This window comes from Drosophila novamexicana, unplaced genomic scaffold (genome assembly GCF_003285875.2).
Source record: "Drosophila novamexicana strain 15010-1031.04,08,12 unplaced genomic scaffold, DnovRS2.1 tig00000024-arrow-pilon, whole genome shotgun sequence".
Classification (NCBI taxonomy): Eukaryota; Metazoa; Arthropoda; class Insecta; order Diptera; family Drosophilidae; genus Drosophila; species Drosophila novamexicana.
In genome coordinates, this window is record NW_020824768.1 from 1,289,317 (window position 1) to 1,315,527 (window position 26,211).

General features: G+C 44.1%; 6 protein-coding genes across 19 annotated transcripts; 3 read left to right on the forward strand and 3 right to left on the reverse strand.

Annotated features, from left to right (window-relative positions):
* Nucleotides 1–152: 152 nt before the first annotated feature.
* On the forward strand, nt 153–13,678 carry LOC115770983 (PDZ and LIM domain protein 4). Of its 14 annotated transcripts, none has more exons than XM_030716454.1 (9): nt 153–350; nt 2,921–3,069; nt 3,131–3,434; nt 9,948–10,148; nt 10,218–10,297; nt 10,788–10,859; nt 12,630–12,789; nt 13,418–13,456; nt 13,527–13,678. In XM_030716454.1, exons 1-9 carry the CDS (start codon nt 168–170, stop codon nt 13,611–13,613), a joined length of 1,275 nt encoding a protein of 424 aa, XP_030572314.1. In that variant the 5' UTR covers nt 153–167; the 3' UTR covers nt 13,614–13,678. The 14 variants fall into 14 exon arrangements, with proteins under 14 accessions (XP_030572314.1, XP_030572317.1, XP_030572320.1 ...); XM_030716455.1 differs by lacking the exon at nt 153–350 and adding an exon at nt 1,826–2,145; XM_030716457.1 differs by lacking the exon at nt 10,788–10,859.
* LOC115770982 (cell division control protein 6 homolog) lies at nt 7,065–9,330 on the reverse strand. The gene is made up of 2 exons (XM_030716453.1): nt 7,794–9,330; nt 7,065–7,735 (listed from the first exon to the last, which is right to left on the reverse strand). The coding sequence occupies exons 1-2, from the start codon at nt 9,220–9,222 to the stop codon at nt 7,317–7,319; spliced, it is 1,848 nt and encodes a 615-aa protein (XP_030572313.1). The 5' UTR covers nt 9,223–9,330; the 3' UTR covers nt 7,065–7,316.
* A 2,063-nt stretch (nt 13,679–15,741) lies between the features above and the next one.
* LOC115771143 (putative cyclin-dependent serine/threonine-protein kinase DDB_G0272797/DDB_G0274007) lies at nt 15,742–18,463 on the forward strand. The gene is made up of 3 exons (XM_030716713.1): nt 15,742–16,234; nt 16,312–16,503; nt 17,992–18,463. Exons 1-3 carry the CDS (start codon nt 15,935–15,937, stop codon nt 18,346–18,348), a joined length of 849 nt encoding a protein of 282 aa, XP_030572573.1. The 5' UTR covers nt 15,742–15,934; the 3' UTR covers nt 18,349–18,463.
* Nucleotides 18,464–20,204: 1,741 nt separating this feature from the next.
* Nucleotides 20,205–21,319, reverse strand: LOC115771216 (PAX-interacting protein 1). The gene is made up of 4 exons (XM_030716816.1): nt 20,834–21,319; nt 20,556–20,734; nt 20,367–20,487; nt 20,205–20,305 (listed from the first exon to the last, which is right to left on the reverse strand). The coding sequence occupies exons 1-4, from the start codon at nt 21,317–21,319 to the stop codon at nt 20,237–20,239; spliced, it is 855 nt and encodes a 284-aa protein (XP_030572676.1). The 3' UTR covers nt 20,205–20,236.
* A 684-nt stretch (nt 21,320–22,003) lies between these two features.
* LOC115771157 (phosrestin-1) lies at nt 22,004–23,676 on the reverse strand. The gene is made up of 3 exons (XM_030716729.1): nt 22,726–23,676; nt 22,463–22,657; nt 22,004–22,397 (listed from the first exon to the last, which is right to left on the reverse strand). Exons 1-3 carry the CDS (start codon nt 23,579–23,581, stop codon nt 22,243–22,245), a joined length of 1,206 nt encoding a protein of 401 aa, XP_030572589.1. The 5' UTR covers nt 23,582–23,676; the 3' UTR covers nt 22,004–22,242.
* Nucleotides 23,677–24,660: 984 nt separating this feature from the next.
* LOC115771164 (peroxisomal targeting signal 2 receptor) lies at nt 24,661–26,116 on the forward strand. The gene is made up of 3 exons (XM_030716745.1): nt 24,661–24,752; nt 24,815–25,573; nt 25,683–26,116. Exons 1-3 carry the CDS (start codon nt 24,661–24,663, stop codon nt 25,840–25,842), a joined length of 1,011 nt encoding a protein of 336 aa, XP_030572605.1. The 3' UTR covers nt 25,843–26,116.
* Nucleotides 26,117–26,211: the final 95 nt, after the last annotated feature.

A 26,211-nucleotide genomic window follows, 5' to 3' on the forward strand; every position in this document is an offset into this window, starting at 1 on the left:
TTATTCTTTTTTTTCTAGCTTTGCGCCATTTAAATTACACATACGCGTTGGCGTGAGCAGACGCATGGATGTCTGTGCGGCCGTAAAATCGGAAAGAGAGCAATTCTCAATTGTTTATATGGTTTTTGTGGCGCATTCCAATTGTTTACGCTAGTCGTTGGCCAGCAATGACGACCAACAGATCGTCATACGCTCGACCGGCTTTTTGGAAGGTGCCCAGTTATGTACATGACGTAAACTCTACCCCAACGTCCACGTTGCCAATTTCAACATCCCGCCTGACGCAGCGACGTTGCAGCAACAGCGGCAACAAGAAGCGTGTCCACTTTGCCGATGAGCTACACAATGGGGTAAGTCAAGAGACCACCCCGTTCGACTATGCTGCGGCATCGGCATATGCCCTGTCAATCGTCGCTGGTATGGCCCCAATCCTCTCTGCCACCACATTTGGAATCAGTTCAATAGCATTTTGCACTTGGCGGCCCGTAAATTAGTCGGGCACAATTTAATTAATTGGCCACTGCTGCAGTTTTTCTTTTAAAAATGCGGCTCTCAAAATTCCCAAAACGCAATCATATATATTTATTATATGGATATAGCGTGAAATTGACGCAAATGTTTTTAGCTGCAGTTGCCAAAAAGAAGACAAAATAATGTGCCAATATTTTGGAAAATCTTTTGAATGCATTTGATGGCAAGCTTTGAGAAATTAATGATATATGTTAACGACTGATTTAACTAGACAGTTTCGAAATCGGTTAAACGACCTTAAATATGTCAATCATACGAAATCAAAGAATTTCAAACAAATATCATGTGAAAGCAATTCAGTTCACATATAGTAAAAGCATTTTAGAATCGGGGCAAAACAAAAAAAGGCTACCGAATCAAATAAATAGGTTGCAAAAATAAATGCCAGTCCATATATTGTATACGTAAATATGTATATCAACGCCTGCTATACGAAAAGCGACGGGAAGCAAAAAGATTTTTCCGTTGTAAGAAGTAAAAATGCTGCCAAAAACAAAAGGAAACACAATTTCGTTTCGATTTCTTTTGACGTTATGGCGCAATATACATATTCCCTATCATTTTGAGTCAGCATCCACAGAGTTCCATATCGATTTTGGAAAGGGGAACATGTTTGACCCTCAAACAACAGTCTGTGCAGATTGTGTATACGACGCGTTGTATGCGCATTGACTAATGCCCCAAACATTTGATTTGTTTATTTAAAACGAGCGACTGTTATTGTTGCTAGTGCCGCCATTTGAAGCGTGCCAGTAAATAAATTTAATTACAGTCTCTCATTTGCTTGGCTGCAAGAACGAATCATAAAATTTGTTGAAACTTTTCAAAAACATATGCCCAAGAAGACGAATACTTCGGTCTTCATCATCAGCATCGTCGCAGTCGTCGTCACTGGCGGATGATCGTGCCCCTAGACGCTGACATGTGGCGTTTAAATTCAGGGTCATTTTGTCTATGCAACTGGATCAAGTGTTCTTACAAAAAGTCTATAGGATCTCATTTTCAAATATGTTTCCAGCTTGAACTTTTAATAACTAATCTGAAGAACATTGGCTTGTCTGTGTATTCGAACATTTTCCGAAACCAAAAGAGTTTTGTTACCAAACCCTTAACTGAACTGAAATGCTCTTCACGTAGCGCATAATGAAAATTATTGGCATTTGGATTGAGTTCGTTTTTCTCAGACCGCTGACTACATGATTGTAGCGCAGTGTATTCGTAGTATACCACGATCGGTTGCCGCTTGCTGCAAAAAGGAATACAAATTGTATTTTAAAATTAGTACTTGAGCAGCATTGCGATCGAATAATACGCGAAAATCGCGCTGCACGCGCTTACCTCCGCCTCGGGCTGAGAACTTGGCCAATAAACAATTCAAGATTCGCGCATGCCGAGTGAACAGGCAGCGCCAACAACTGCCTTAACGAAGCTAGTCTAATATGCTCAACTGAGCTGTGAATTAGTGTAACTGAACTATCAAACAATAACGGTTCAAATATGAGCCCAAAACTGCACGAGTTCGCCGTGACGCTCCAGCGTGATGGCCAGGGCACGCCCTGGGGCATACGTTTGGTCGGTGGCAACGATTTGGATACGCCCTTAATCATCACCAGGGTAAAGTGGAGCGAACTTCTTGCCCACCAATTGGGTCTGCATTATGTAACCAGAGCAGATGCAGCCAAGAGCTGGCAATGGGTTGCTTCCTTCTCGCCTGTCGCTTTGTGGTTAATGTCGCCGCAACGGCCCATTCATCAGAATAAGCGACAGAGGACTGTCCATTATCGTTGCCAAACTGCTTTGGCCTTTGGGTTCTGCACTACTTAATGACAAAACAAACAAACAACAACAAATCAAAACAGTAAAAGTACAACGGACGGGCGGACGCGACTGCAAAATACTCTGTCTGCATGGGAGGAGGAGCAATGCCAAGAAAAGATTGTTATAAATCGGTTTTTCTTATTAGTTTAGCTAAATTAAGTGCCAACTCTTAGTCAGAATCAATTTGCCAGATTTCAATATTCCCAGAAGAGAACGAAAAGAAGGCACTCGTCTGGCACACCCTTTTCACCCTTTACAGTGTAGGGTATAAATAGCGAAACTGGCACACACTCGCACACACACACTGGCACACACGCACGATATATGGCATACCAGGAGAATGTTGCAATGGCAACGTTGCCAAAGATTTGCATATTCTGAGACGCCAGTAAAACTAATTGAGGCGCAACAAATAGAATACGACGCATGTAAACAATGGGGAATGGGGCCTATGGGACTTGGGGCCCTCATAATAATGATGTCTGTGCAACGATGTCAAGGTCGACAGCGGTCCTAGGCCTGGCCAATTGGGTTAACAAACGTCTCACATGTTTAACCTTCGTTCACACAGGTGCAGGTTGGCAGCCCATCGTACGGGGAGCTGTTGCGTGGCGATATTATAGCCAAGATTGGCGAGTACGATGCACGCGACCTGAGTCACGCCGATGCCCAGCAGCTGTTTCGCGGAGCAGGCAACGAGATTCGTTTGGTGGTGCACAGGTGAGTTCGCCAAAAAGGATTAGTTGCAGCTGCTTCATATTAAATGCCATCTATTTTCTAGAGACAACACAATCGCCTACACGCAGGGCGTCAATCAGGACGGCGGCTCGGGCAGCAGCTCGAAGTTGCCGCCGGCCAGTCCGGATATGTCCCAGCATCCGCATCGCGGACCATCACCCTTCTTGCCCGGGCCCAGCCACTTTGAGCGTGCGCTGCAGCTGCCCGTCGATACACTGCCCCAAACGGTGTTTCCGCAGCTGAACCCCTCGGGCGGCTATGTGCCGGCCACGAGTGTGTTTGCACCAAAAGCGACACGGGATCATCAACAGGATGTGGCCGAGGAGCAGGCACTCATTGTTAATCAGGTGAGTGACAAAGTAAAAGGCTACAATAAATGCTTAAGAAAATAGACCACAGCTCATAAACAGTGTAATAGAGTTGTAAATCCCATTAGAACAAGTTAAATTTCTTCGAAATCTGATTGGATTTGACGACATTTCAGTTCGGCGCAGAAAAGTATGCAATGTGAAGTCATGTTCGCATCTAAACTGACGCCTTGAAGTAGGCAGCAGAAATTGTTATGAAATAGATATGAATTTTGTAAAAATCGTATGCCATCTGCTGACATCAGTGGATAGACATTTTGTGGTCAAGGTTCCACTGTTTACACGATCTAAATTTAGCCAAATATATACAAGCGCAGCATGTTTCAGCTGCGAAAATGTGAACGCTAAACAGGAAAGTCTTGTGACGCAGTATGTGCAGGTGGAAAACTGGCAAGCAAATAAACAAAAACGCCCAAAAACTGCCGCCCTGCTTTTTAAACAAAAAAAAAAATGCAAAAAAAAAATTAACGGCGCATATATAAAAACATTATTTTGAAAATTGTTACTCGGCCACTTTGGCTGGCTGCAGGTGAACAGCGTACTTTACATATACATATGTATATTTATATTTATTTTTATGAAAAATACGTATACCAAGTATATGCGAATGTCCATTGCCTGCCTGCTGTTGAGGGCGCTGTCGGCGGCTACCTTGTGATCTTCAGGCAATGCCAACGAAAGTGTTGCGCCAAGCTCACCTCAGCTGATGACGCTGTTAATGAAAACAACAATGTTGCCACTTGCCAAGGTTGCCATTTTATTTGTCAATGCAGCATATATAAATATATACCAAGGTGTTGCCATATTTATTTTCTACTGCTTGTTATGATTTGTCATCAATTTAATACAATAATTTGTATTCTTGTTTTGACGATTATTGGCTGTAAAAAGACGCTCCCTTGAAATACCTACAGCTTTTTCAGATCCAAGAAACAAACAATTTGATATACTCAAACAAAAATAGGAAACTTATAAATAAATGATCTCTTATAAAAATTCGTAATATGCATATAAATAACTTTTTTCAATTTGGCACAGATCAGTTTGTTTTTCGGAAAACTTTTTGATCAACCCACTCAAAGAATTATTTTTTGTTGTTGTTTTCTTTCGAATATTCCCTTCCAAAAATACCTAATATTAAACAAACAACCTTCAGACTTGCACAAATAAACATATTATAATGTAAATTATGAGTTCCTTGGGTCTATCCGTCGAACTTGAAAGTTCTTTGACGCCCAGCCTCTGCTGTTTATGTGGGTGTGTGCCTAACCTATGAAGGTTAATTACACCTGTCCCAATGCCTATTCCAGTGTCAAATTGACTTAGACATCAATTAGCTGCAGGCAAAATGTCAATGTTAAAAAAAATGGCGCTGTCAGAAATGCTCGACAAATTGTTTGGCAATTTCCAAGAGCAAATCAGCGAAAGCAATAATGAATGTTCTACAGAGAATGTGAGCAACATTTTGGTGCAATAATTTGAATTTATGTTTGTGCAACCGAACAAAACAATAACCTCGGTACTGCCCAATTCTCGTATGAATAATGCAAATAAAGCGAGAAAAACAGAAGAAATCGCTCTAAAAATCGGCAATTAAAATATATACATGATATTTTATGAATAGGCAGGACAAACAAACTGACAGCACATACGGCACATCTGTGTGCATAATACATATAGATGTCGTTATAAGGAGGGACTGGGGAGGATTTCCACTTTTTTTTTGTTTCTTTGAACGGCGCGTGGGCGATCTCCGAAATGAAAAGCGCTCACGGCAGCATCCAAGTCCAAGTTTATATGTAAGTAGTTGTTGTATCTTGCCGTTACGCTCGGTGAATAATCTATTTGCACAAAACATTTAGCCCAAGAATATATATCTTTAACAAATTGAGCGAGATAGAGAGAGAGAGAGAGAGAGAGATTGTGGGAATCTGTGTGCTGGTGTGCGTGGGTTTGGACGGCCTCTGACCGTCAGCACTCGCACTCTGATGCTGATGCTGTTCTATATGGCCACACACACACACACACGCACACAGACACATACAGCTCATATATAGAGACTCTATATAGACGGATTGGAATTCCGCGCAGTCGAAATAGCAATAATTCGCCAGCATTTGAAAAGTTTGAAATCAGTTGCGTTCGGAATATTGAAAAATAAACAAGTCTAGTCGAAACACACATCCCTCCTAGTCCTAGTGAAGCGATCTCCGCAAGTGGTGAACAAGAAGAAGAAGAGTTAGCAGAGCAGCGTTGATTTAAACGTGCCACAAAAGCAAGTTGCCAAAATTCGCAAATAGTAACAAAAAGCAATTAGACGCAATCATAATAAATATTCAAAAATAATAATAATAATCATAGAAGCATTAATTGTGATATTAGAAATTGCTTTTCCTTCAAAATTGCGTTCTTACGTAAGAGTATTCTGTAATATTTTCGTTTCTATTCTATTCAAATTTTGCTCAAAGGAGTTTAAGTTCAAAAACCCACACACACACAAAAAAACACACACACAAATCAAAATGGAGTACGTTCAGTTCAAAAATGGATCACCCGTCTACTACAAGGAGCAGCCAGACCTCAACGAATGCATTCAATATCAAGTAAGCATACGATCTTAAGCAAAAGAAAAGCGAAAGCTCAAAGTGAAATGCGTAAAATGGGCTTTACAAGACTAAAAGATATGGCATAGCAAGTATTTGAGCTTAACTGAGAAAACTAAAATTGATTAAAAGAATTTTTACATTCTGAACATTTGGAAGACTTCAGCCTTAATGTCAAAAATGTCAAATGGAATTCAAGTTCAAATGCAAGTGTCAACGTAAGCGACAGTTGTGAAGCATATTTCCAATTATTTTTCACTTTTTCCGAAAATAATACAAATGGTTTTTTTTTTTTTAGAGAGCAGCATATATATGTTTGTGCTCTCTTCTCGAACTTTCTGCTTCTTCTATGCATACACCCACCGTTTAGCTTATTATTTGAACATATTTGTTCGCTCTTCGTCAATATGCGCGAATAGGAAAAACAATTTTGAAACATATTTTTCATGGCTTTTTCGGCTGCTGCTCAATGTAATTCATACCACGTTGGATATTTTTAGAAGAAAAATAAATTTAAAAAAATCTCTCGGAGCGAATAACAACTTGCGAAAACAGCAACAAAATAATAAACAAAATGATTCGAAATGAAATTAATTTGAAAACGAACATAGAAACCAACACTGGCGATAATTAGTTTAATGAAAAAATAAACCCAAAAACAAAATCACAATTCCCCATTGTTTAAACATGTGGGAAGATTTTGGCATTGCATCAAAAAATGTGGCGCAGCGAAAGTGAACAATTGTTGTCACTATTCGGAAGAAGAAAAAAAAAAACGGTTGCTAAATATTTGCGAGAGAAATGTTGCGAAACTAATTTATTATTAAATTTACACTAATGTTCTTAGCAACTATATGAAGTCAGTGTGAGTTTGTCAACATTTTGAATATGTATTTATAAACGTTAGTTGTCTGGGCAGATTTACTTAGATTTATGATGGGCGAGTTTGAATTCAATTAAAAATTTCGAAAGTGACCCTCAAATGATATTTCAAAATATTTTTATGTGCCTGCGCCAGCTACAAATTTTAAATTTAGCAACCATAAGAGACAGAGAAAAATAAAAACTGAACGTATTCAACTTATTTTCGTATATCTCAAAATTGTACGCGCGTCGTTCGATTCGTTCTACGGCCAAGGTGAATAAGAATTGTATGAAATGCGCAATTAAACGAAAAGTAGCAAAATTGCTTACCTACTGATTTCTATAAAGGTAATCATCATGTTCACTATTCTACTCGTTGCTGTGCTCATATCCGTCACTTTGCCAAACAGGCGGTGTCACTCAAGATCGAGGCAATTAACTGCTTGTCGCTAAGTGCTGCATGCACCTCCTCCTCGTCCCACTGCAGCACGACCTTGTTGAGGCGTGGCTCCTTCTTGCGCATAATGCGCAATATACCACGGGTCTCTACCAGATCGACGGTGCCCGCAAACTCGGCCTGATCGAGAGCGAGTATGTTGCGTTTGGCACACACGCGTCGATACACCTCGTGCAGCCGCCCCATGCTGATGTCCTTGTTGCGTTCGTTACGCAGCATCAGCACCAGCGAGCATAACATTAGCTTTTGCTGCAGCGGAAAGGCGGCTTCAATGTCCTCCTCTAGGTTCTGTGAGGCGCCATAGACCTTGTTGAGCACCGCCGCCACTTGGCTGACCTGCACAGGCTTCAGCGTGTCTATAAATTAATTTAATTACATTATCAATTGCATTAGGCACAAGAAGCATTCATTTACCATTAGCCTCTGTGGTCTGACCCTCCAGATCGAGAGCCTTCATGTTGAACTCTTTGTCGCCAGCACGCTTCTGCTGCTCGGCAATCTCGACGACACGCCGACCAATGTCCAGGGCACGTCGCACATCGCCGCTTACCGCGCTCACCTTGGCTGCGAGCAGCTGCAGCGTGACAGGCGGAAATACATCCATAACCTGCGCTTCGGCCAGACGTGATTTAAATATATCGACGATCTGTGGCTTGGTGTAGGGCGGAAAGTGCATCAGTTTTGGTTTCAGCTCGCAGCGCGCATTCAGGCGCATCAGTGCACGGTCTGTGAGATCCAAGCTGTTGGCAATGCCAACTAGCAAGATACGGGCACCGGGCAGCGCAGGCCACTCAAAGATCGTATACAAAACCTCCTGTCGTGTGGTGCACAGCTGATCGATCTCGTCCAGCACCAGCAGCAACATGCGCTTGGCTGTACGCAAATGGCGCTGTATGGCCGCCAGATTATCACGCTCGGTGCGGCCTGTTGGCTTCAGCTGCAGCTCCGCGCACAGCTTCTTGTAGACGGCGCCCACGCTGGCAATGCTCGTGCAGTTGATGTAGACGCGCTGCAGTCGCTTGGCGAATTCCGGAGCGCGCAACAACAGCGACAGGCAGGCGGTCTTGCCTGTGCCCGGCTGGCCGGAGACATAGAGACTGCCGGAGGTTTGAGACTCCAAGTGCTCGGTAAAGAATTCGCGCAGTTCCTGCAGCTGCGGCTCACGACCTGGCAGATTGAGCGTTTCGGCGCTGTTAAGCACACGACGCGCATTCTGATATTTATTGCGTGGCGGCGAGGGCTTTGGAGATTCTGCCCGCTCCGCCTTTTTGGTATGCGTTTCAGTCTTGCTTGGTTTTTCCACCTGCTCCTCACGCTCATCTATGCTCAGTCTGTCCAGCAGGCGCGAGGGGCTGATCAAATGCTGTGGCAGTGGCTGCGTCTTGCGCTGCTTGGGCGGCGACACATGTGCCGCTTCATCTAGCTCCTCCTCGCTGCTGCTGCTGCTGCTATCATCCATGAGCTTTGCTGCACGTCTGTTGGCCTCAATCCGTTGGGCCATGGTCGTCAAAGCTTCAGTTGTGGTTTTTGTCGTGGTTTTCTTGCTGCTGCGTGGCGTCTTTAGCTGCTCTTGGTGAGTTTTTTGCGCAGCGGCTGTTTTACGTTTGCCCGCCTTGTCCATTTGATTCAACAGGTTGTTGTTTTCGTTATTCTCTGAAATTACACTAATAATATCATCCTGATCCTCGTCTTCACTGTCTAGAATCTGCTTGGAGTGTCGTCTGCGCCAAATTTCTGAGCGTCGTGGCGTTGTTGGCAGCGGCGACTGAGGCAGCGCTGCCGTCGCTGTTGCTGCAGACTTGTTAATGCTGCTCAGACGCGTGGAGCGACGGACGGCTGCCATTTGTTAAGCTTTTGAAGTTAGTTGCACTGTTTTAATACTAGTTATGCAGTTAATTTAATTAATTGAAGTTTTTTCTTCGATATTCGTGCAAAGCGCGACGGGTTTAGTTGCAAAGCAAATGTAATCAAAAGGCGCGAAACGAGTCTCAGCTGCGCACCTCGATCAGCTGCCTGAGCTGCAGTCTGGCAACGCTGCACAGCGTTGCATTCGATTGTTGGGCGCACATATTTGAATTGTCGCCACGAATATTGAATTACTTACGGGCTTGTGCGGCTGCGTGTGACCAGGCAGCGTTTGTTTTCAAAAATAAAACAGCGAGCAGCAAATGAAAATTGCTGGACGAAGGCGAAAACGCTTACGTAAGCGCCTATAAATATTAGTCTCGCCTTGCTACGCTGAGATATTTTTGAAAATATATGTATAGACAGACGCTCACACTCTCATACATGAAATGGAATTTTGGTAAATAAAGTTTATACAAAATTCAAAGATACCAAAACACACGCATGCAAATAAACTGAAATGTTTTGCTGTGTGTGGTATTAAGCATAACGAAATTGTTTTTATATACATTTGGAAGCTGCGGTTTTTCTACTGATCGCATGATGTTGTTGCCCAGCGGACTTTGTACATAATTTTATTTATCTAGATTGTACTAGTTTGTAAGCTAGCCAAATGTTTGAAAGTAATTAATTTACCACAAATCTCATTTTGTTGTTTCACAGCCATACCGAACAACTCCACTGGTTCTGCCCGGTGCCAAAGTGAAAAAGGATGCACCCAGCACAGACTCATACTTGAGACACTACCCAAATCCAGCTGTGCGCGCCCATCCCGGACACGACTACCATGACAGTATCATGAAGCAACGCGTTGCCGATACCATGTTGCACAAGGTTGTTGGCCAGGATGCCGATACTGGCAGAGTGAGTATCAAAGCAAACAAAACTCTTTTACAGCCAAGCCTGACTGCTTTCAATACGATTCTCGTTTAGGTTTTCCACAAGCAATTCAACTCGCCAATTGGTCTGTACTCCAACAACAACATTGAGGACACCATCAGAACAACAGTTCCGTAAGTTTACCATCCACTTGGAAACCTTTATGCTACTCAACTGACAATATCAAAAGCTTAGTTACAATACAATACACTAACAATTTTGAATATTTTCGAAAACGCTGTTAACCAACAAAATTGCGATATTTTTGAAAAATTGAATAAAATACTTTGATTTGCGTAGTTCTTTGTCAAATTTGTATGCAGCTAATTGACGCGCCTAGTATGCTTCAAACTAATATACTATATACAACGAGCCATTATATTGATTAGTCGAAAGTCCGTGCGGATTGATTCTTAGTTAATCTATTAATCGTAGGAGACAAACAAAAATGAGACCAAATTTACTAAACCAAAGAGATACACACCCAATAAGACAAAGGCGTTCATAGATGTTGTATGTCTACTACTTGCTCTATGTTTATCTATATATACACACATATGCTCTATATACACCACATACATATATCTCTATATATATATATATATTCTATGTATATTGTTGTAGCTTTGCCACAAGCGATAGCTATCGCTTGAAGGAAAGTCCTTTGCATCGTCCTTTGCCAACAAAACTTGACGGGTAAAAGTAATCATATTTTGAGCACAGCCTGATATATATACTATATAAACACATTTTTTATGGATTGATTGATTTTTGCATTACTTGGAGATCGTATGATGAAGCCAAGCATTCGGTCTTCTAGAAACTTGATTTTTAGGCTTATTTGAAAACTTAAGTGTTTGCTACATACACATTTCCAAAAATTCCCCATGTGCACACTCTCTGTACTACATTATCCTGCCTGCCAATGAAAATTAACCGAATTGTTGTACACCCTGCCACAACAAGCGCAACCTGTGTAAAGTCTTAATCCTATATCAAATATATATTCTATATACATATGCCACAATCAACAGCTAGACACAATACACACAACAAGTGCATGTCCTGTCTATATGTAACTCTCCTCTATATGTATTCTCGTCCACATATCGTATGAGTCTATCGTGTTCCCATGCCTATAGCAAGCAAAAAACTCCGACGAGCTGGTTTGCGACATGGAGACAACAATTCTCAGTATCCCAAAACCTCTAGAAACCAGAGTTTGAACCTCTTCAGGCCTTTCGTTGTTGCGCGCGTGTGTTCCTAGAACTATTACTGAATCTCGAACAGAATGGCAAATGTGACGCAATTGTGAAAGGTAACAAGCATTTAGGACAGACGCTGTAAATATTACAGAATTCGGAAAATACGTTAATTAATTTGTAAGCAGCCGAACAGAATAATTGATACATATATTATATAATTTGGATAAGATGCCTAACAATCAATACAAACACAATACTCTAGCCAATATCAATACCATCTTAGACGTAATGTTTAGAACTTAGCTGCACGATTAATGTTAGAATTTTCATCGATCTATCTTTCCTGGAACAAAAACGTAAAATTCTGGAGCAACAAAAGCAAAAAGATCAACTTGCAGAGCAACAACGTCAACAGCGCCAACAGCAACTGCAGCAGCTCTATCAACAAAAATAAAACGATGATCAAAAATAATTTTTTCATAAAGAAATATTAGCAAAAATTTATTACTAGAGCAATGAAACCCCGCCCAGCCCATGCCCATTGATAAGCTGACCGGCCCTCACAATCAATTCCCAAAAAGTTCCTTTTCAATTAACAAACATTAAAATATGAAAGACGTTTGCTGAACTCTCCCACTAAAAGTGTCAAAGACAACACATCAAGTTCCTAATTCCGAAGAAACCCTCTAAGTATTAACCGTAATACCACAAGACCTAACTAACCAAACCCTAAGATTAATATACATATATATATATTATATATACATATTTTTTTTTTTTATTAATTTTCAACTTTTGTTATGCAGTTCTGTTAAAATTTACTTTTAATATTTAGCTTTAAGCAAGTTGTTGAATTTTTTAAATAATTAATTAAAGTTGTTTGAGAAAGTGTCGAGTTTTAAGACAACGAGCACACTATGCCTATTTGATTAGAACATAACTACAACAAGAATCAAAATAATTCTAACGTATTTTGTGCACATCCTGTTTTTTTTTCTTTCTATTCTCTCTCACTACTCTGTCTCACGCTACTCAACCGATGTACAAAAACCTCTAAACATTCATACATATTCATATATGTGTATGAACTTAACCATAATGCAAAAAAAAAAAACAACAACCAAAACTGAAATGAAATAACGTTAAAATTTTCATAACATTATGTTGACAAATAATTATATATAAAATGGCGCTTTCAACGATCTCAATAAAACCTGAAACAATAATCATGAACAAACGACACGCGCGTACGGACACACAGTTATAAGAAAACTGTTGTCTACGATCCAAGGAATAGCGACACCTACAGAGCCATACAAGAGGAGGGCGGCTACAGCAGCTATGGCCAATCCTCGCCACAGGAAGTAACCATACCTGTGCAGACTAAGGTCTATCAGCCGAATAGATTGGTTCCAGGAAAGGTAAGATCGCGCCAACACTGTCAAATCGTCCACTCGAAACGTATTCAAAAACTTTATGTCAGATTTTAAAAAATATATTGTCAGACAAGATCGCTCGATTGTCAAGTTCATTGCGCACTTTGAATACTCTATCTCTATCTTGCTCTCTCTTTATATATTTTTAATTGTATCGCCGTCTCACGTACAGTCAAATCAAAATTTTTGTTCGTTTAGTACAGTCACAGCATTTTTGTTGTCCTTTATTTTGTGTCCATGTCCACGCTATATGCCTACCAGAATGTTAAGCGCCGCTTCAACTCGAATGTTTAATGTACTGTTAGGCAGTGAACTGATTACTAACATGGTCATGATAATTACTAATAAGGTTTTTTTGATAATTTGTCATGGCATCTGCAAGTCGTACAACATCATTAACCCCATCTCTGTGTATATTTTCCCAATCGCATTATCGGCAATTTTTTGGCATTATAACATAGTCAGCTGCTAACTGAAAGCACGCTCATAACATTTGATTATTGCGGTGAGAAAAAACTAGTATATATTTAAAAAAATTATTATCTAACGGAAATATATTTATTAAGCAAGAGTTCTCTTTTTGTTTTCTACATTCCCCATATACCTTTTACAGAAACCAGTTTCAGCGCCAGTATCCCGGCCGCCGTACAATGTAAGTAAACGAGTGTTGATTAACAGAGAGCTGTTAAGGTAAATGTTAATTGTTTACATATGTTTAACAGGTGGTAAACACCCACGATGAAAACATACGCCAGAGCGGCTCTTTCAATCGTCTGATGTACAGCGTTATTGGTGCCACCGACTACTAAATCAACAACAACAACGCCAAGCAGAACAACAGCGACAGTAACAGTAACAGTAACAGTAACAGTAACAGGAATGGTAACAGTAACAGCAAGGGTAACAGTAGCAGCAACAGTAACAGCAGGAAGCAAACAGACGATAAAAACAATAACAACAAACAACAAGAGTTGCTAGTTAAGAGTTACATAACCAATTTAGCGGATTTTTATGAAATTCTGTTTAACTTATTAAATAATTTATATAATGAACGAAAAAGAAAAAACACTCAACTAACAAAAGAAATTACCTTAAAATATATTACGAATCGGTACAGTAATTGAACGGAGATGATATTAAATTAATTATACACAACAAAAATCGCTCATAGATGAGTTAATTGTTCTCAACCCTTTTATCACTCTCCACATGCAATAGTCAATAATAATAATAAAAAAAGGATTAAATTTTAGTTAAAGATTTTTAACTTTATGTTTTTATGTTCATTTAAAGTTAACTTCTTCAATGGAAGTTAACAGCGAGTGGCTCTAGTCAAGTTACAAATGTATAAGAAATGCTCAATTTTAATCGAATAAAAATAAACATACTATATGCATATTGGCAAGTCGAGGCAAAGAACCATATTTCTTAAAGAAAACATTAATAACTGAACTTAATTAGAGTCTAATGACTGTCAAATAAAGAGTTCGTTTCCTTGATTTCCCAATGCCCAACCCGCCAGAAGGTAGCCCGATCTTTGCATAACATGACGCGGCAAATAAAAACATTTGAAATCCATCAATCAACCGGGCAATTAACAACATTTTTATTGAAATTATGTGTATGCAAACATGAGCCAAGCAACAGCACATAAAATTTGACTATAATTTTATTGAAATGAGACACACTTGTGTATTTGCCGCACATGCAGCCATAACAATTGTCTGCTACACATAATGTACTTTCACTTCACGGCTAAGTAATTCGTGATCCGGGCACACACACAACATTTAAGTCGCCCCCATTAAACGGTCAACGGCTGACGAAAATCGCGTATTCGGTAAGCTCCATAATAAAATCCAAGTAACTCCAACGACCTTGGCGAACCAAATCCTTTCCAAGACCCGTATCTGCTATGCACAGTGCTTTATATAAAACCCTAGGGCGTAACTGTAAGCCACAATTTGTGGAGCTCTACATTGTAACAGATCGAAGCAATAGGTACTCTTAAGTAATCGCATCAGAGACGATTACAAATATCGTATTTTATGAATGCCTCGACTGTGGGTGGGCATTGTTGGGTGTGCGGCGGGGTAGGGCTCCGTTGCTTTATTGAGGTTTAATGACTGCGTGGTTGATAGATAGATACGTACGTACGTGCGATCACATGGCAACAGTTGGTGGTACTTGCATCTGGTGTAAAGGTCTTAAATGCAAAGATTTGGCAATCGGAGCGCCAACAAATCACATCAAAGATCGCTGGCATACTTGAAGCTATTCAACCGCAACGTGGTCGCAACAGATACAGATGCAAATAAATACATACTCGTGGATCGTAAAACAAAGACAGCAAAACGTTTCGATTTCGAGTTTGCAGTGATTTAGCGATTTGGGTCAATCTCTATGAACAATGCACGTATGCACTTGTCGGATTAAATTCAATAAATTTGCTTTAAACGAAGCCCTAAACGCATTGACCTCAGCCAAGTGAACCCAGTTAATGTTAATTGGCCTGGCAAAAAGTTAAAGCAGATGATCTAACGATAATTGTAGTCAAAAACGAGCCACGCCAATGTTAACTAACAGCAGGGTACAGCCGCCAACAGTGAGCCAATGAGCCATGTTAGTTAACAGCAGGATTTAACAGTTGATTATGTTAGCAACATATTTGGGGGATAGCACGTAATGTTTGTGCATGCAAATGAACCAATCGTTAACTGGAGCAACAGTTTTCACTAAAACAACAATGACACACAGGTCGAGGCGAGTTGGAAAATCAGCTGAGCAGCTGAGCAGCGGCACAAAGCTACAGAGACAATGCTGCCCATGATATAATGGCAACGGAAACGACAACTATGTAAGCCAAACAGCTGTTGTAAATCAAAAAAGAGGCTACCAGCAAACGCTCCACTTGGCCGTTAGGAGAGCTTCGCTGCCGCGGCCGCCAATGCGGAGAGCCAACTAGTTGCCGCTCGTTAGACGTCGTCAATGGTATTCGATATAAAAGTGCAATTGGGGTTCGCAGCCAACGCAGATTGTTTTGTGGCTTGGAGTGGGACGTGCGCGTTTTGTCCAACGATACCAAAGTGAAGTGTTATTCAGCTCGCGTAGAAGCAAACCGTCTATAACAATGCAGCTTTTGCTCGTGGTGGCCACGGTCGCGATTTGTGGCGTCGTTCAAGCGCAACAGGGCGTCGATCCCGCCTATTTGCGTCAGTATTACCAGCAGCTGCAGCAACAGCAGCAGCAGCAACAGCCCTCCGATGGCACGCCCATCTATGAGCAGAACTCCGAGCAGACGCAGCAGTACGTGAGCTCCGGCCAGCAGATCAGGATTAAGGACACGGTGGCGGAGCAGATACGTGCCCAGCAACAGCAGTCGCAGGGATATGTGGCGCCAGCGGTTAGGGATTATCTGCAGCAGCCACAGGTGAGAGCCCACTCGCAAGGTAACTAAAAGCTTTTGCAACTATTCTCTTTTTCCCCCGGCCCCTCTTGCCGTTGCAGTACCAGTCTCAGGCGCAGCCGAGCGTCTATCGCCAGCCACAGGCAGCCCCAGCGCCGCCGCCGCGTCGCGTCCAGCCCGCCTACCAGGCCTCGTCTGCGCCGCTGCTCGGCAAAGGACAACACAAACTGCAGTCGCACCAGCAGCTGCAGCAGCAGCAGCAGCAGGCCGAGGAGGAGGAGCAATACGATGATGTAAGTTGGCCATAACGTGTTCGAACTCCACTTCAGGTTGACAGCAGCAGCGGCGCTGCTTTCGCTTTCGCCAAACAATGCTGCCAGCGCATAATTACAATTGAAGCATGCAGCGGGGAGAGATTTGCCCGTAGAGTTCATTAACCAACAGCCACAATGCACAGCCCCAGCTCCAGCTCCAGCCGCAGCCTAAGCCATGGCCATATGCAACATTCCATGTGGCATGCGCCTGGCTCGGACGTTTATTTATGGGCTGCTCATGCGGAAGCTGCGGATGCACGATAGCCACTTATCCAATATAAAATGCACATTAATCCGTTGGCTTAGGTAAAACTAGCTTTGCATATGAGTGGGAAATCTTTGGTGTCACAGTTGTGGGCTTTCTTTCAAGCGAGAACTGTTGAGTGAAAGCTGTGAAATCTGAGTAAAGAAGACTTGCAAATCATATGTAGGTATTTAGAAGAGTGCAATGGAATACAAAGACGGCTAAGATAAACTAGTTCATACAAGATTTTTCAGATAAGTGCTGCCAGCGCATTCCGTTATTTGATTTTACTGATAAGTGCTGCCCGTGCACTCAATTGTTTGCCAGTGCCAGTTATGCACAAGTGTTGCCAGTTTATTTCGATTTTGATCTGGCTGATAACTGCCAAGGCATTCATTCTTTTTTCTTGGCCAGTACAACCAATACTCAGAAATCGCCAAAAATGGTGCCACAAAAATGTCAGGCTGCATGTCACGAGCACATTCGCCGCAGTTACAATCACTTTCAAATGCGACCCATATACTATAGACCCCAATACACGCTCAGTTCCGAATGGACAGTGCACGCATTAGAACCGGCTCTTAAACTAGCTTTTTGGCCAATCGCCTTTCCAATTTGTGTTTATTTGTATTTTTTTTGTCGCTCAGCTGCACGTTGCATTGCAATAATTTTGCTTGGTTTTTGGGCCACGTCGGGCCAAGAACAATTGCTGCAGTCGCGGCCGACCACGCCCCAGGCCACGTTTTCCTCTTACCTTAACCCAGTTGGAGCTGTGGGCGCTGAGCCTTAGCCAGGTGTGTGAAGCTTCCTCGTGAAGCCACAACCTTGTGCATAAATTAAGCGCTGCCCGGCGGGCAACAAAAATAATAAATAAATAAATAATCCATAGTCAGGCCTCAGTGCGCGTTACGTGTAAAAGATTTCTGGGGATTTGAGCCGCTTCTACCGCTACCTAGTTGCATAAGACTTGCGATCGCTTCCAGGCCCCAACGATCAAAATATGCAAGTCGAGTCCAAATTACTTTCACTTGTGCGTGTCGAGCGACTGGGGGATTGGATGGTGGGCATTTGGTCTGGGCCTGCGACGGGGACACACACCCACACGCGGCGGGCCTTGTGATGTAATTGCCAAAAGAAAAAAACTGGGTCACTTTGCGCCACGCATTTGAATTGATCTCGTTTATATATATATAAAAGTGCTTGGCCTGTCTGGTTGATTGCAGCAAAACTCCTCGTACCAGTTTGGCTTCGATGTGAAAGATGACGAGTTTACCAACTATCAGAATCGCAAGGAAGTTCGCGATGGCGGGGTTATCAAGGGCAGCTATTCTGTGGTCGATTCCGATGGCTTCATACGCACGGTCAAATATACAGCCGACCCGAAGGAGGGCTTCAAGGCGGAGGTCATACGCGAACCCACCGACATTGTGGTCAAAATACCGACGCCACCGCCGCCAACGCAGCTGCTCCGCTCCGGCCTCCACAAGGCACCCCAGGAATACAGCCAGGCTAAGCAGCAGTACCAGCATCAGCAGCACCAGCAGCAGCAGCAGCAGCCGCAGTATCATCAGTACCAGTAAGAGGAGGCTAGCAGCTCATTCACTATACTCATAACTTCTTGAAAGTTCCATGTAGATTGCAGCGTACATAACATTATTCAGTTTACATCAATACATATATGTATCCATAACGTACGTACATACGACTTTCACTAGCTTGTAGAATACGCTTATGTTTGTGTATAGCTCAAGCGATCGAAATTATTTGCTATACTCCGTACGTTTTATGATTTTCTGATTTAGAATATTTAATTAAAATTTTATATAAAATTGCTCCAAAAGTTCTTTCTGCTATCGCTTTGATGATAAAAATGCGATTTGTAGCTCTTAAAAGTTCTTTCGTGTTATCCCGAGGGCGATAAATATGCGATATTAAGGTGATTGGCTGATATGATATGATATGTCATTTTTAGACCATATATATATGATATATATTTTTTTAGCCTAACGAAGAATTTTAAACTTTCAATACTTTTTTCCTGAGCTCCTCTGAATATGTGTCCCGAACCAATCTCGCTGCCGTACTGTCGTCCACTGACGCGCTCTGACCATTTTTAATTTTCATAGATGTTGAACTCCATGATTTGCGAGTAAACAAATTTAATTACGCATAAATCAATGTGCTAACCCTTCAGGCAATGGACAAAGACAAGATCCAAGTCTATCGACCAAATGACACACAGAGAGACATAACATACAACCCGTTGGGCCAGTTACTTGGTTGGTGCTGACAAAGGCCATCTAATGTGGAAGTTCTCACAACATGAGCCCGTGGTCACCCAAAGATGCTCGCCAGACAAAGCTTGGGCCGGTCAAACCGGTTGCGCCTCTTGGCTTGGGAACTGGAACTCACGCCACATCAATCGCAAACGCTGGCAATAGTGTCCTTTTGCAATGTCCTTGCATAAATTAGTAAGGAAGTGTGAGAACCATTGCTAGAGCAAGCGCGAGCCAAGGGTTATCACTGCAGATCAAGACGCTGATGACCTTATCGGCCGAACCGAACCGAACCGGTTCTGGACAGTCAGTCAATGAGTGACAGACCCGCATGACTACTGCCGTCTACGCAAACGCTTACCTAACCTGTGCCCCAGACTCGATCTGGTGGTATTGATCTAGGCGGTGATCCCTAGCTGGATTTGGGCAGCACATGCAACTTGGTCAGCTGTGTCGCTGCGGAAGGGCATTTAACAGACAACAACTGGACATCGGCTGGCCGCGGGGCATTTGTGTCACTTAGCCGAGCGCCGAGCGCCGAGCGCCTCGATAAATGCAAATGAGCTGCAACCCTTGAGGTCACCAGCGGCTTACAAGACAGCGCAACAGCCGATAAGCTGATCCGCTGCAGCTAGCAACCCTCTCCTGTAAGGACATTTGCATATGACCCGCATACGTCGACTGACTGACTGTCTGTCTGTTTGTCTCTGGTCTGGTCTGGTCTTGTCTTGGGCTCTGCTGTAACTAAGTAACTGCAGGACATTTCGGGTCAATGCTTAGAACCAGTTATTGGGCCAAAGGATAGCCAAGGCGGACGGATTGACCTTTTTCCGCGGGCCAGTGCTGGCGACAGCCCAGACAGACAGCACAGAAAGTCGTGTAACCGGACTGTCCACTTTTTCTTGCATAGACAGAAGAGTCTAGCCCGTGAGAAAATAAACTACGATATTCCCAGGCGCTGACCTATGATAAGTGAATATTTTCTGCTGCTTTCTTATGCAAATCTTTTGCAGGACCTTTCAAATTACACGCCAAATCATTGCCCTTAAATAAATAATACGCCAAAATTATGAAAAGTCACGATTTACTGAGCAGTTCCCAACAATGCAAAAGAGATAGAGACAGAGAGAGAGAGAGAGAGAAGAGAGAGAGAGCGAGCGGGCGAGAGTTTATGCAAAATGGGTTGAGCAGCTCAGAGTTTGCCCTGCGCCAGGTCCCAGCGATGCTCGCCATGACCACCTCGACGATCCGTCCAAATCACCTGGAAGCATACACAATTTAGTTGCCCGATTCACTTGGATTCCTTTTGGCTGTCAACACACCTCGCCCTTGTAACGATTTGTGCCGCGTTGCGTTTCAAAGCGTCGCTCCCGCTGCTTGGGATGCTCCACCACATGGCCATGACTGCGTCCGTGGGGTCCATCGAATCTCATCAGGATGTCGCTAGTTTTGGGCGAAGAGCAAATCTGAAGTTTAGCTTAGCTGCTACTCTAGAATCCTCTAGCGCTTACTGAAAATATTTGGATTCCTTTGTGGGTCGCGTTCTGGACTCTGCAGCCACCGCATCCGCTGCCTGCTTGGATGCATAGCGACGGGTGCGTTGTCCCAGTTGCTGATGCTGCAGTTGCTGCTGTTGCTGCTGTTGCTGATGCTGCAGTTGTTGTTGCTGCTGCTGCAGTTGCTGATGCTGCTGCTGGGCACGCGCGGGCACCACATGCAGCACATCGCTGGTGAACAAGGCAGGCGGCACATTGTACAGCTGATCCTCCAGATGCTGCTGCAACTGTTGTTGCTGCTGCTGCTGCCGGCTTATGGGCGGCGGAGGAGCTGCAACTGGTACGCGCTGTTGAATGGGCATATAGTTGCCCTCATAGCGATACTTGGCCAGCTCCGTTTGCGGCGCCGCAGAGCGCTGCACATACTGCACACTGGACTGTGGATAGAGTGCAGGCAAGGCAGCGGCTGGCGCTGGCGGAGCTGCCGGTGGTGCTGGTGGCTGCTGTTGCTGGTACTCCAAGGTCAGTGGCTGGTAGCTGGCACGATAGTTGATCAGCTGGAAATTGGGCGTCTGCTGTTGATAGTGTGCAGCGGGTGGCGCCACGTAGCCGCCCACATAGGGTGCGGCCACATACTCCAGACGGCGCAAACGTGGCGCCGCATCATAGTAGAGGCGCCTGTGCGGATAATAATGCTGGAGCTGGGCTGGCGTGGGCAGCAGCAGCAGCAAGAGCAGCTGGCAGCAGGTTAACAATGTGATTGTGGCGGGCAGCTCCATCTCGTGGCACGCTCGTCAAATTTGTGGCTGCATTTTGACAACAACATTGGCATTTATAGCCAGGCAGGTGGCTCGGCTTGGCTCAGCTTGGCTTGGCTTGACTTGGGGCTTGGCCCGGCTCGGTCAATGCCGGAAATTGTTGCTGCCCAGGAGTCAGCGGTGTGTGAAATCGATTGAACGCTGCCCCAGTCCCGCTCAATTGTGCAATGCTCGAGCGGTCGCGGCAGCAGCCAGCGGCCGTTACGCGGCATTATATAAACAGAGCCTCGGATGGAGGCAGATGAGACCCGTTGAGATCTGGCGGCAGCTGGCCTTAGCTATTTATCAAGGTCAGGCTAGGCTGCCTGGCAAGTTCAAAGCTTAGCTATTTAGCATACAGAAAAGTTGTTGGCACGGCCAACAGCCATCTACAGCACAAAACCCTTGCTGATTGGCTGCTGACGCTGGCTCCGGGGTTGTTCTGTGCTTTGGCTGACCTATGGCACAGAAGGGCTGTGCAACCCCGCTGTCAACAACCCTCGAAAGCCTTCCTCGCTGTGCCGCCAAGGACTGCAGCTCATTCGACTGCCGCAGTTGAAAGCCAAAGCAACAGCAAACGCCGAAGCCAAACTTCTCAGCCAAAACGAATACTTAGCACTTGGTTCCTCGACGCACTGGAAGAGCTGTAAGTGCGTAGTCTTTTTGTAGATAGCCATAAGAGAATTTATATTTAATTAATATAAGGACACGTGTGGTCAAGTTTCAACAATTCAACATTAAAAACTCCAGTTCCACTTAAGTTCTGCAGAGTAAAGGAGTGCGCGTGATATACATACGATACGATTATAATACAAAGATTGTGGCCTCTCGACGAGAAACGCCTGCTGCAACAGGTTTTCAGTGCTTTCGATACGGTATTTAATAGTCGGTCATCATCATACGAACTAATCAGCCATATTGACATTGTTCATGCGCATCTTGGCAAAGTCTTCAAACACAATATTATCATCGTCGTCCTGGTAATAGCCCTTCACGCCGCGATGCTGCTCAATCGACTTCATTTTCTTCATCGCATTCGAGCGCTTCTTCTCAATGGTGCCTAGTTCGAAATTACAATTGTTTAAAGAGCCGAACTGAAGTGCTCCTGGGTCATGGGATGCCTACCTGGTGCCGGCTGCAGCAGCTTGAAGGGCACATCCGTTTGCATCTCGCCGCCCAGGGTGCCGCAGTTCAGTTTGATGCGCACCGAATAGGAGATGACAATACCGCAGGCATCGCCCGTATTTTTGCCCTCCTGCACCATGGTCGAGGAGGCCAGGTTGACATCCTCATCCTTCAAATGGCCATCGAGTGCGATGCCTAAGGAAAACACAAGCAATTGCTTAAGTCTTTCAGCTAGTTGTCCCTGGTAACGCCTGTGCACTCACCATGACGATCCTTGTTGTTGGCTGCCAGTGGGATCAGATAGAAGGTCTTGGTCAGATTGGCGCCCGGTGTTATGGGGCAGCCCTCTTTGGTTTCCAGCTGTGCCACATGCTTGCTAAACTGCGCATTCACCATGGTGATCTCGGTGTGCTGCACAATGAAGCACTTGATGCTCTTCACCGACTTCTTCGAGTTGTTGGAGACCTGCACGGTGGCGGCTACCTTCTCGCCATGATAGTAAATCTCCCGGTCGAGTGTTACCTCCAGGCTGATCTTGCCATTGGAGAAGGTGAAGCCCTTGCTGACCAGCGAGCTGGGCAAACGCTGGCCGCGATTCAATGGAGCATACTGCAGCTTCTTGATCACCAGACTGACCATGCTGCGCTTGTGCTGACGATCGTCCTCGGAGTCAGCGACATAGGCGCGTATGGTGTACTCGACGCCCAGCGGCTTGCCCAGATCATCGCCCTCCTGCTGCAGTGTCACGGAACTGGGCGAGTTGGGTGGGAAATGGAAGGTGAACGGATGCGCATGGCTGCCCAATTTACGCACTAGCTTCTCCTGCATAGGCGTCATTTCCATGTTCGGATTGGTCATGGGCACTATTTGCTCTCGGGACAGAATGAGCTCCTTGGAGAACTTAACGCCCATGACCTCATCCTCCTCGCGGCCATAGCGATAGATGGTAGCCAGTTGGCCAAATACTTTGCGATTCTTCAGATACTCCGGCTCCACGACAATCACGCCATCGACGGGATCACAATAATCCAAGTGATCGATGAAGTCACGACGGCCCAAATAGAAGGTAACCTTGCCGTTGGGTGTTGCCTTCTTAAAGACCTTCACGGAGACAACCATCCTGCTGGATCAACTAATTCGATTCAAGTTTAAATTAGATTCGACTTATATCGCGTCCGTAGCCCGTTTGGAACGTTTGCAGTTCTTCGTTGATAGAGGAAAATGCGAAACGGAGCTTCTGTACAACCTGCTTATATACCTTTGGATGGGCAGCCGTACGTGGTTTCACTTGTGACCACTAAGTGGATTTGGCCGTTATGCAGTTGCTTGTATAAATGTCCCAGCATGTTTTGCGCAGTTTTCCCCTCCCACTTCCCATTCCATTCCGTTTGACCAAATTGGCTAATGTCAAGTAGCGTTCGCGACCTCGTGCGAGGTCGCTCGCATGTTTGTCTTTGTCCCTTTTCATTGCGTTTCTCTCGGGGATTAGCATTCGATTAGCTATTAGCACATCTAGAGCTCGGGCCACCTCATGATCGACAACTTTACGCAAAACTTTTCACGCAAGTCTAAGTGCATCGGGTTGGATTGACGTTTTTTTTTCAGGGAAGCCCTAGAAGCTAGCCAACGTGTTGCAGTAAATCAAATATCAATATATTGATTTTATGTTGACTTTTGACGTTGCTTAAAGGTGTGTTGATATGTATCTACATAATTATGTGCAGTTCTCGAAGAAGGTAGCGCAACAAGAACGAGCCGGGCTCTAGCCTCTGGATTTAGCATGGAGAGCTATCTTGTGCTCCACATAACAATTGATATTATACATAAATATTTGAAAATGTGTTTAAAATCCATTGACCTAAGAAACAAAAGTGGGAAATAATGTTTCCGACCATTTTAATTACGCGGTGTAAAGCTTGAGGCCGAAAAATCAGTCAACCTTTAATTCTCTTCTGGGTGGATTTTGCGAAAGGTGTGAAAAAGCTCTCTAATGTATTTTCAGAAAGATAGTTTGAAGTGAGTACGAGAATATCGAATGGTAAACAAAAAAGTTGCATTCGAAATGTGTTACGCGCTTTTTCCACACTTGCAGGTGGAATTGCCATAAGGTAACTAGAGTAAGCGTCAGGAGTCAGGAGAAATTCTATATACCTTTCACTAATAATACATTTCTATATCTTCTATATTCCAGCAAAGCAATGCAAACACAGACGCACACCACACCCGATCGTCATGGCTATAGCCTGCGCTTCTCGCCCTTCGAGGCGAATCATATGCTGCTGGCAACTAGGTTAGTTTACAATCAGCTCCCAACTCCGGAATATATATCAAACCGATTAAATAAATTTGCAGCCAATTGTACGGTCTTGCTGGTGGCGGTTCGCTCTTTTTGCTTGCCCAGAGCTCGACAGCGGACGCCAAGATCGGCGTCCAGTCACAGCAGCAGCTCACAGAGCTGTGCCGTCTGGAGTGGTCCGATGGGCTGTTTGATGTCGCCTGGTGTCCATATGCCGCGGATATAGCGGCCACCGCCTCTGGCGATGGTTCGCTGCAGATCTGGTCCGGCTTGGATGTCGAATCGGCGGTGACAGAGCAAACACCCAAGGAGCCATTGATTTGCCTGCAGGAACACAAGAACGAGATCTACAGTTTGGATTGGGGCGAGAAGTGGAACTATCACACTTTGCTCTCGGCCAGTTGGGACTGTACACTCAAGCTGTGGGATTGCAACAGGCAGAACTCCATCACGACGTTTGTGGGACACAATGATTTGATATATTGCGCAAAGTATTCGCCATTGATCGCGAATCTCTTTGCCAGCGTAAGTACCGATGGGCATTTAAACTTATGGAATTCTCTTGATTTTCCAGGTAAACCCCTTATGAGCATCGAGGCGCATGCCAGCGAGGTCCTCTCCTGTGACTGGAGCCACTTTGATCGCAATGTGCTGCTAACGGGCGGATCGGATGGTCTGATACGTGGTTGGGACTTGCGCAAGATGCGCACACACATCTTCGAGCTGTACTCGGGCGAGTTTGCGGTCAGACGTTTGGCCTGTTCCCCGCACTCGGCGACGGTGCTTGCATCGGCCAATTATGATTTTACAACGCGGTAAGTGGATTGAACTAGCAAGCGAGAGGTCGCCGGTTCAAATGCACCAGCAATACCATTTCCCATTTCACCTATATCAACTATAGCTATTTCTTTCTGTCTTCCACAGCATTTGGGATCTGGGGCGAGGCGAATCTCCGCAGGAGATTAATGCCCAACACACGGAATTTGTTTGCGGCCTGGACTGGAATCCTCAACGTGCACACGAGCTGGCCGATTGCGGCTGGGATTCGTTGGTCAATGTCTATACGCCGCAGTGCCTGGCTTAGACACTAGCCACAATAGCTTCATATGCTTTAACGCTGGCCTTACCCCCAAAACTGGATAACTGGAACCGCGCATCTAGACTCTGGAACTGGTACTCCAAAAACCGAAACCGAAATGTGATAAGGTGCACGTGGCACCAAAATAGCCTACAAAAAGGTAGACAACTGAACGATAGCTGAGCTATGCAACCTCTAAGGAAACGATGACCTGTAAATTGTTGTGATATATGATCGAAGAGTGAAAGAGAGGGAGAGAATACCCAAGTGAAACGAATCCCAATTTTGCAGGTGCTTGAAATGTCAATAAAAAAGAAAAAGCTAACAGATTATATGATTATAAGAGCAGAGATCGCAACTGTTATATTTTGTTTA

Excerpts from the sequence above, each read along its gene's own strand:
- LOC115770983 (XM_030716454.1), top strand. The coding sequence starts at position 168 with ATGACGACCAACAGATCGTCATACGCTCGACCGGCTTTTTGGAAGGTG. Across the intron at positions 351-2,920 it reads CCGATGAGCTACACAATGGG|GTGCAGGTTGGCAGCCCATC; the intron begins GTAAGTCAAGAG and ends TCGTTCACACAG. Across the intron at positions 12,790-13,417 it reads ATAGATTGGTTCCAGGAAAG|AAACCAGTTTCAGCGCCAGT; the intron begins GTAAGATCGCGC and ends TACCTTTTACAG.
- LOC115770982 (XM_030716453.1), bottom strand. The coding sequence starts at position 9,222 with ATGGCAGCCGTCCGTCGCTCCACGCGTCTGAGCAGCATTAACAAGTCT. Across the intron at positions 7,736-7,793 it reads TCAGACCACAGAGGCTAATG|ACACGCTGAAGCCTGTGCAG; the intron begins GTAAATGAATGC and ends ATTAATTTATAG.
- LOC115771143 (XM_030716713.1), top strand. The coding sequence starts at position 15,935 with ATGCAGCTTTTGCTCGTGGTGGCCACGGTCGCGATTTGTGGCGTCGTT. Across the intron at positions 16,235-16,311 it reads ATTATCTGCAGCAGCCACAG|TACCAGTCTCAGGCGCAGCC; the intron begins GTGAGAGCCCAC and ends TTGCCGTTGCAG. Across the intron at positions 16,504-17,991 it reads AGGAGGAGCAATACGATGAT|CAAAACTCCTCGTACCAGTT; the intron begins GTAAGTTGGCCA and ends GGTTGATTGCAG.
- LOC115771216 (XM_030716816.1), bottom strand. The coding sequence starts at position 21,319 with ATGGAGCTGCCCGCCACAATCACATTGTTAACCTGCTGCCAGCTGCTC. Across the intron at positions 20,488-20,555 it reads AAGGAATCCAAATATTTTCA|CGACATCCTGATGAGATTCG; the intron begins GTAAGCGCTAGA and ends GCCCAAAACTAG. Across the intron at positions 20,306-20,366 it reads CAAATCGTTACAAGGGCGAG|GTGATTTGGACGGATCGTCG; the intron begins GTGTGTTGACAG and ends GTATGCTTCCAG.
- LOC115771157 (XM_030716729.1), bottom strand. The coding sequence starts at position 23,581 with ATGGTTGTCTCCGTGAAGGTCTTTAAGAAGGCAACACCCAACGGCAAG. Across the intron at positions 22,658-22,725 it reads CAACAACAAGGATCGTCATG|GCATCGCACTCGATGGCCAT; the intron begins GTGAGTGCACAG and ends TGTTTTCCTTAG. Across the intron at positions 22,398-22,462 it reads GCTGCTGCAGCCGGCACCAG|GCACCATTGAGAAGAAGCGC; the intron begins GTAGGCATCCCA and ends ATTTCGAACTAG.
- LOC115771164 (XM_030716745.1), top strand. The coding sequence starts at position 24,661 with ATGCAAACACAGACGCACACCACACCCGATCGTCATGGCTATAGCCTG. Across the intron at positions 24,753-24,814 it reads CATATGCTGCTGGCAACTAG|CCAATTGTACGGTCTTGCTG; the intron begins GTTAGTTTACAA and ends ATAAATTTGCAG. Across the intron at positions 25,574-25,682 it reads AATTATGATTTTACAACGCG|CATTTGGGATCTGGGGCGAG; the intron begins GTAAGTGGATTG and ends TGTCTTCCACAG.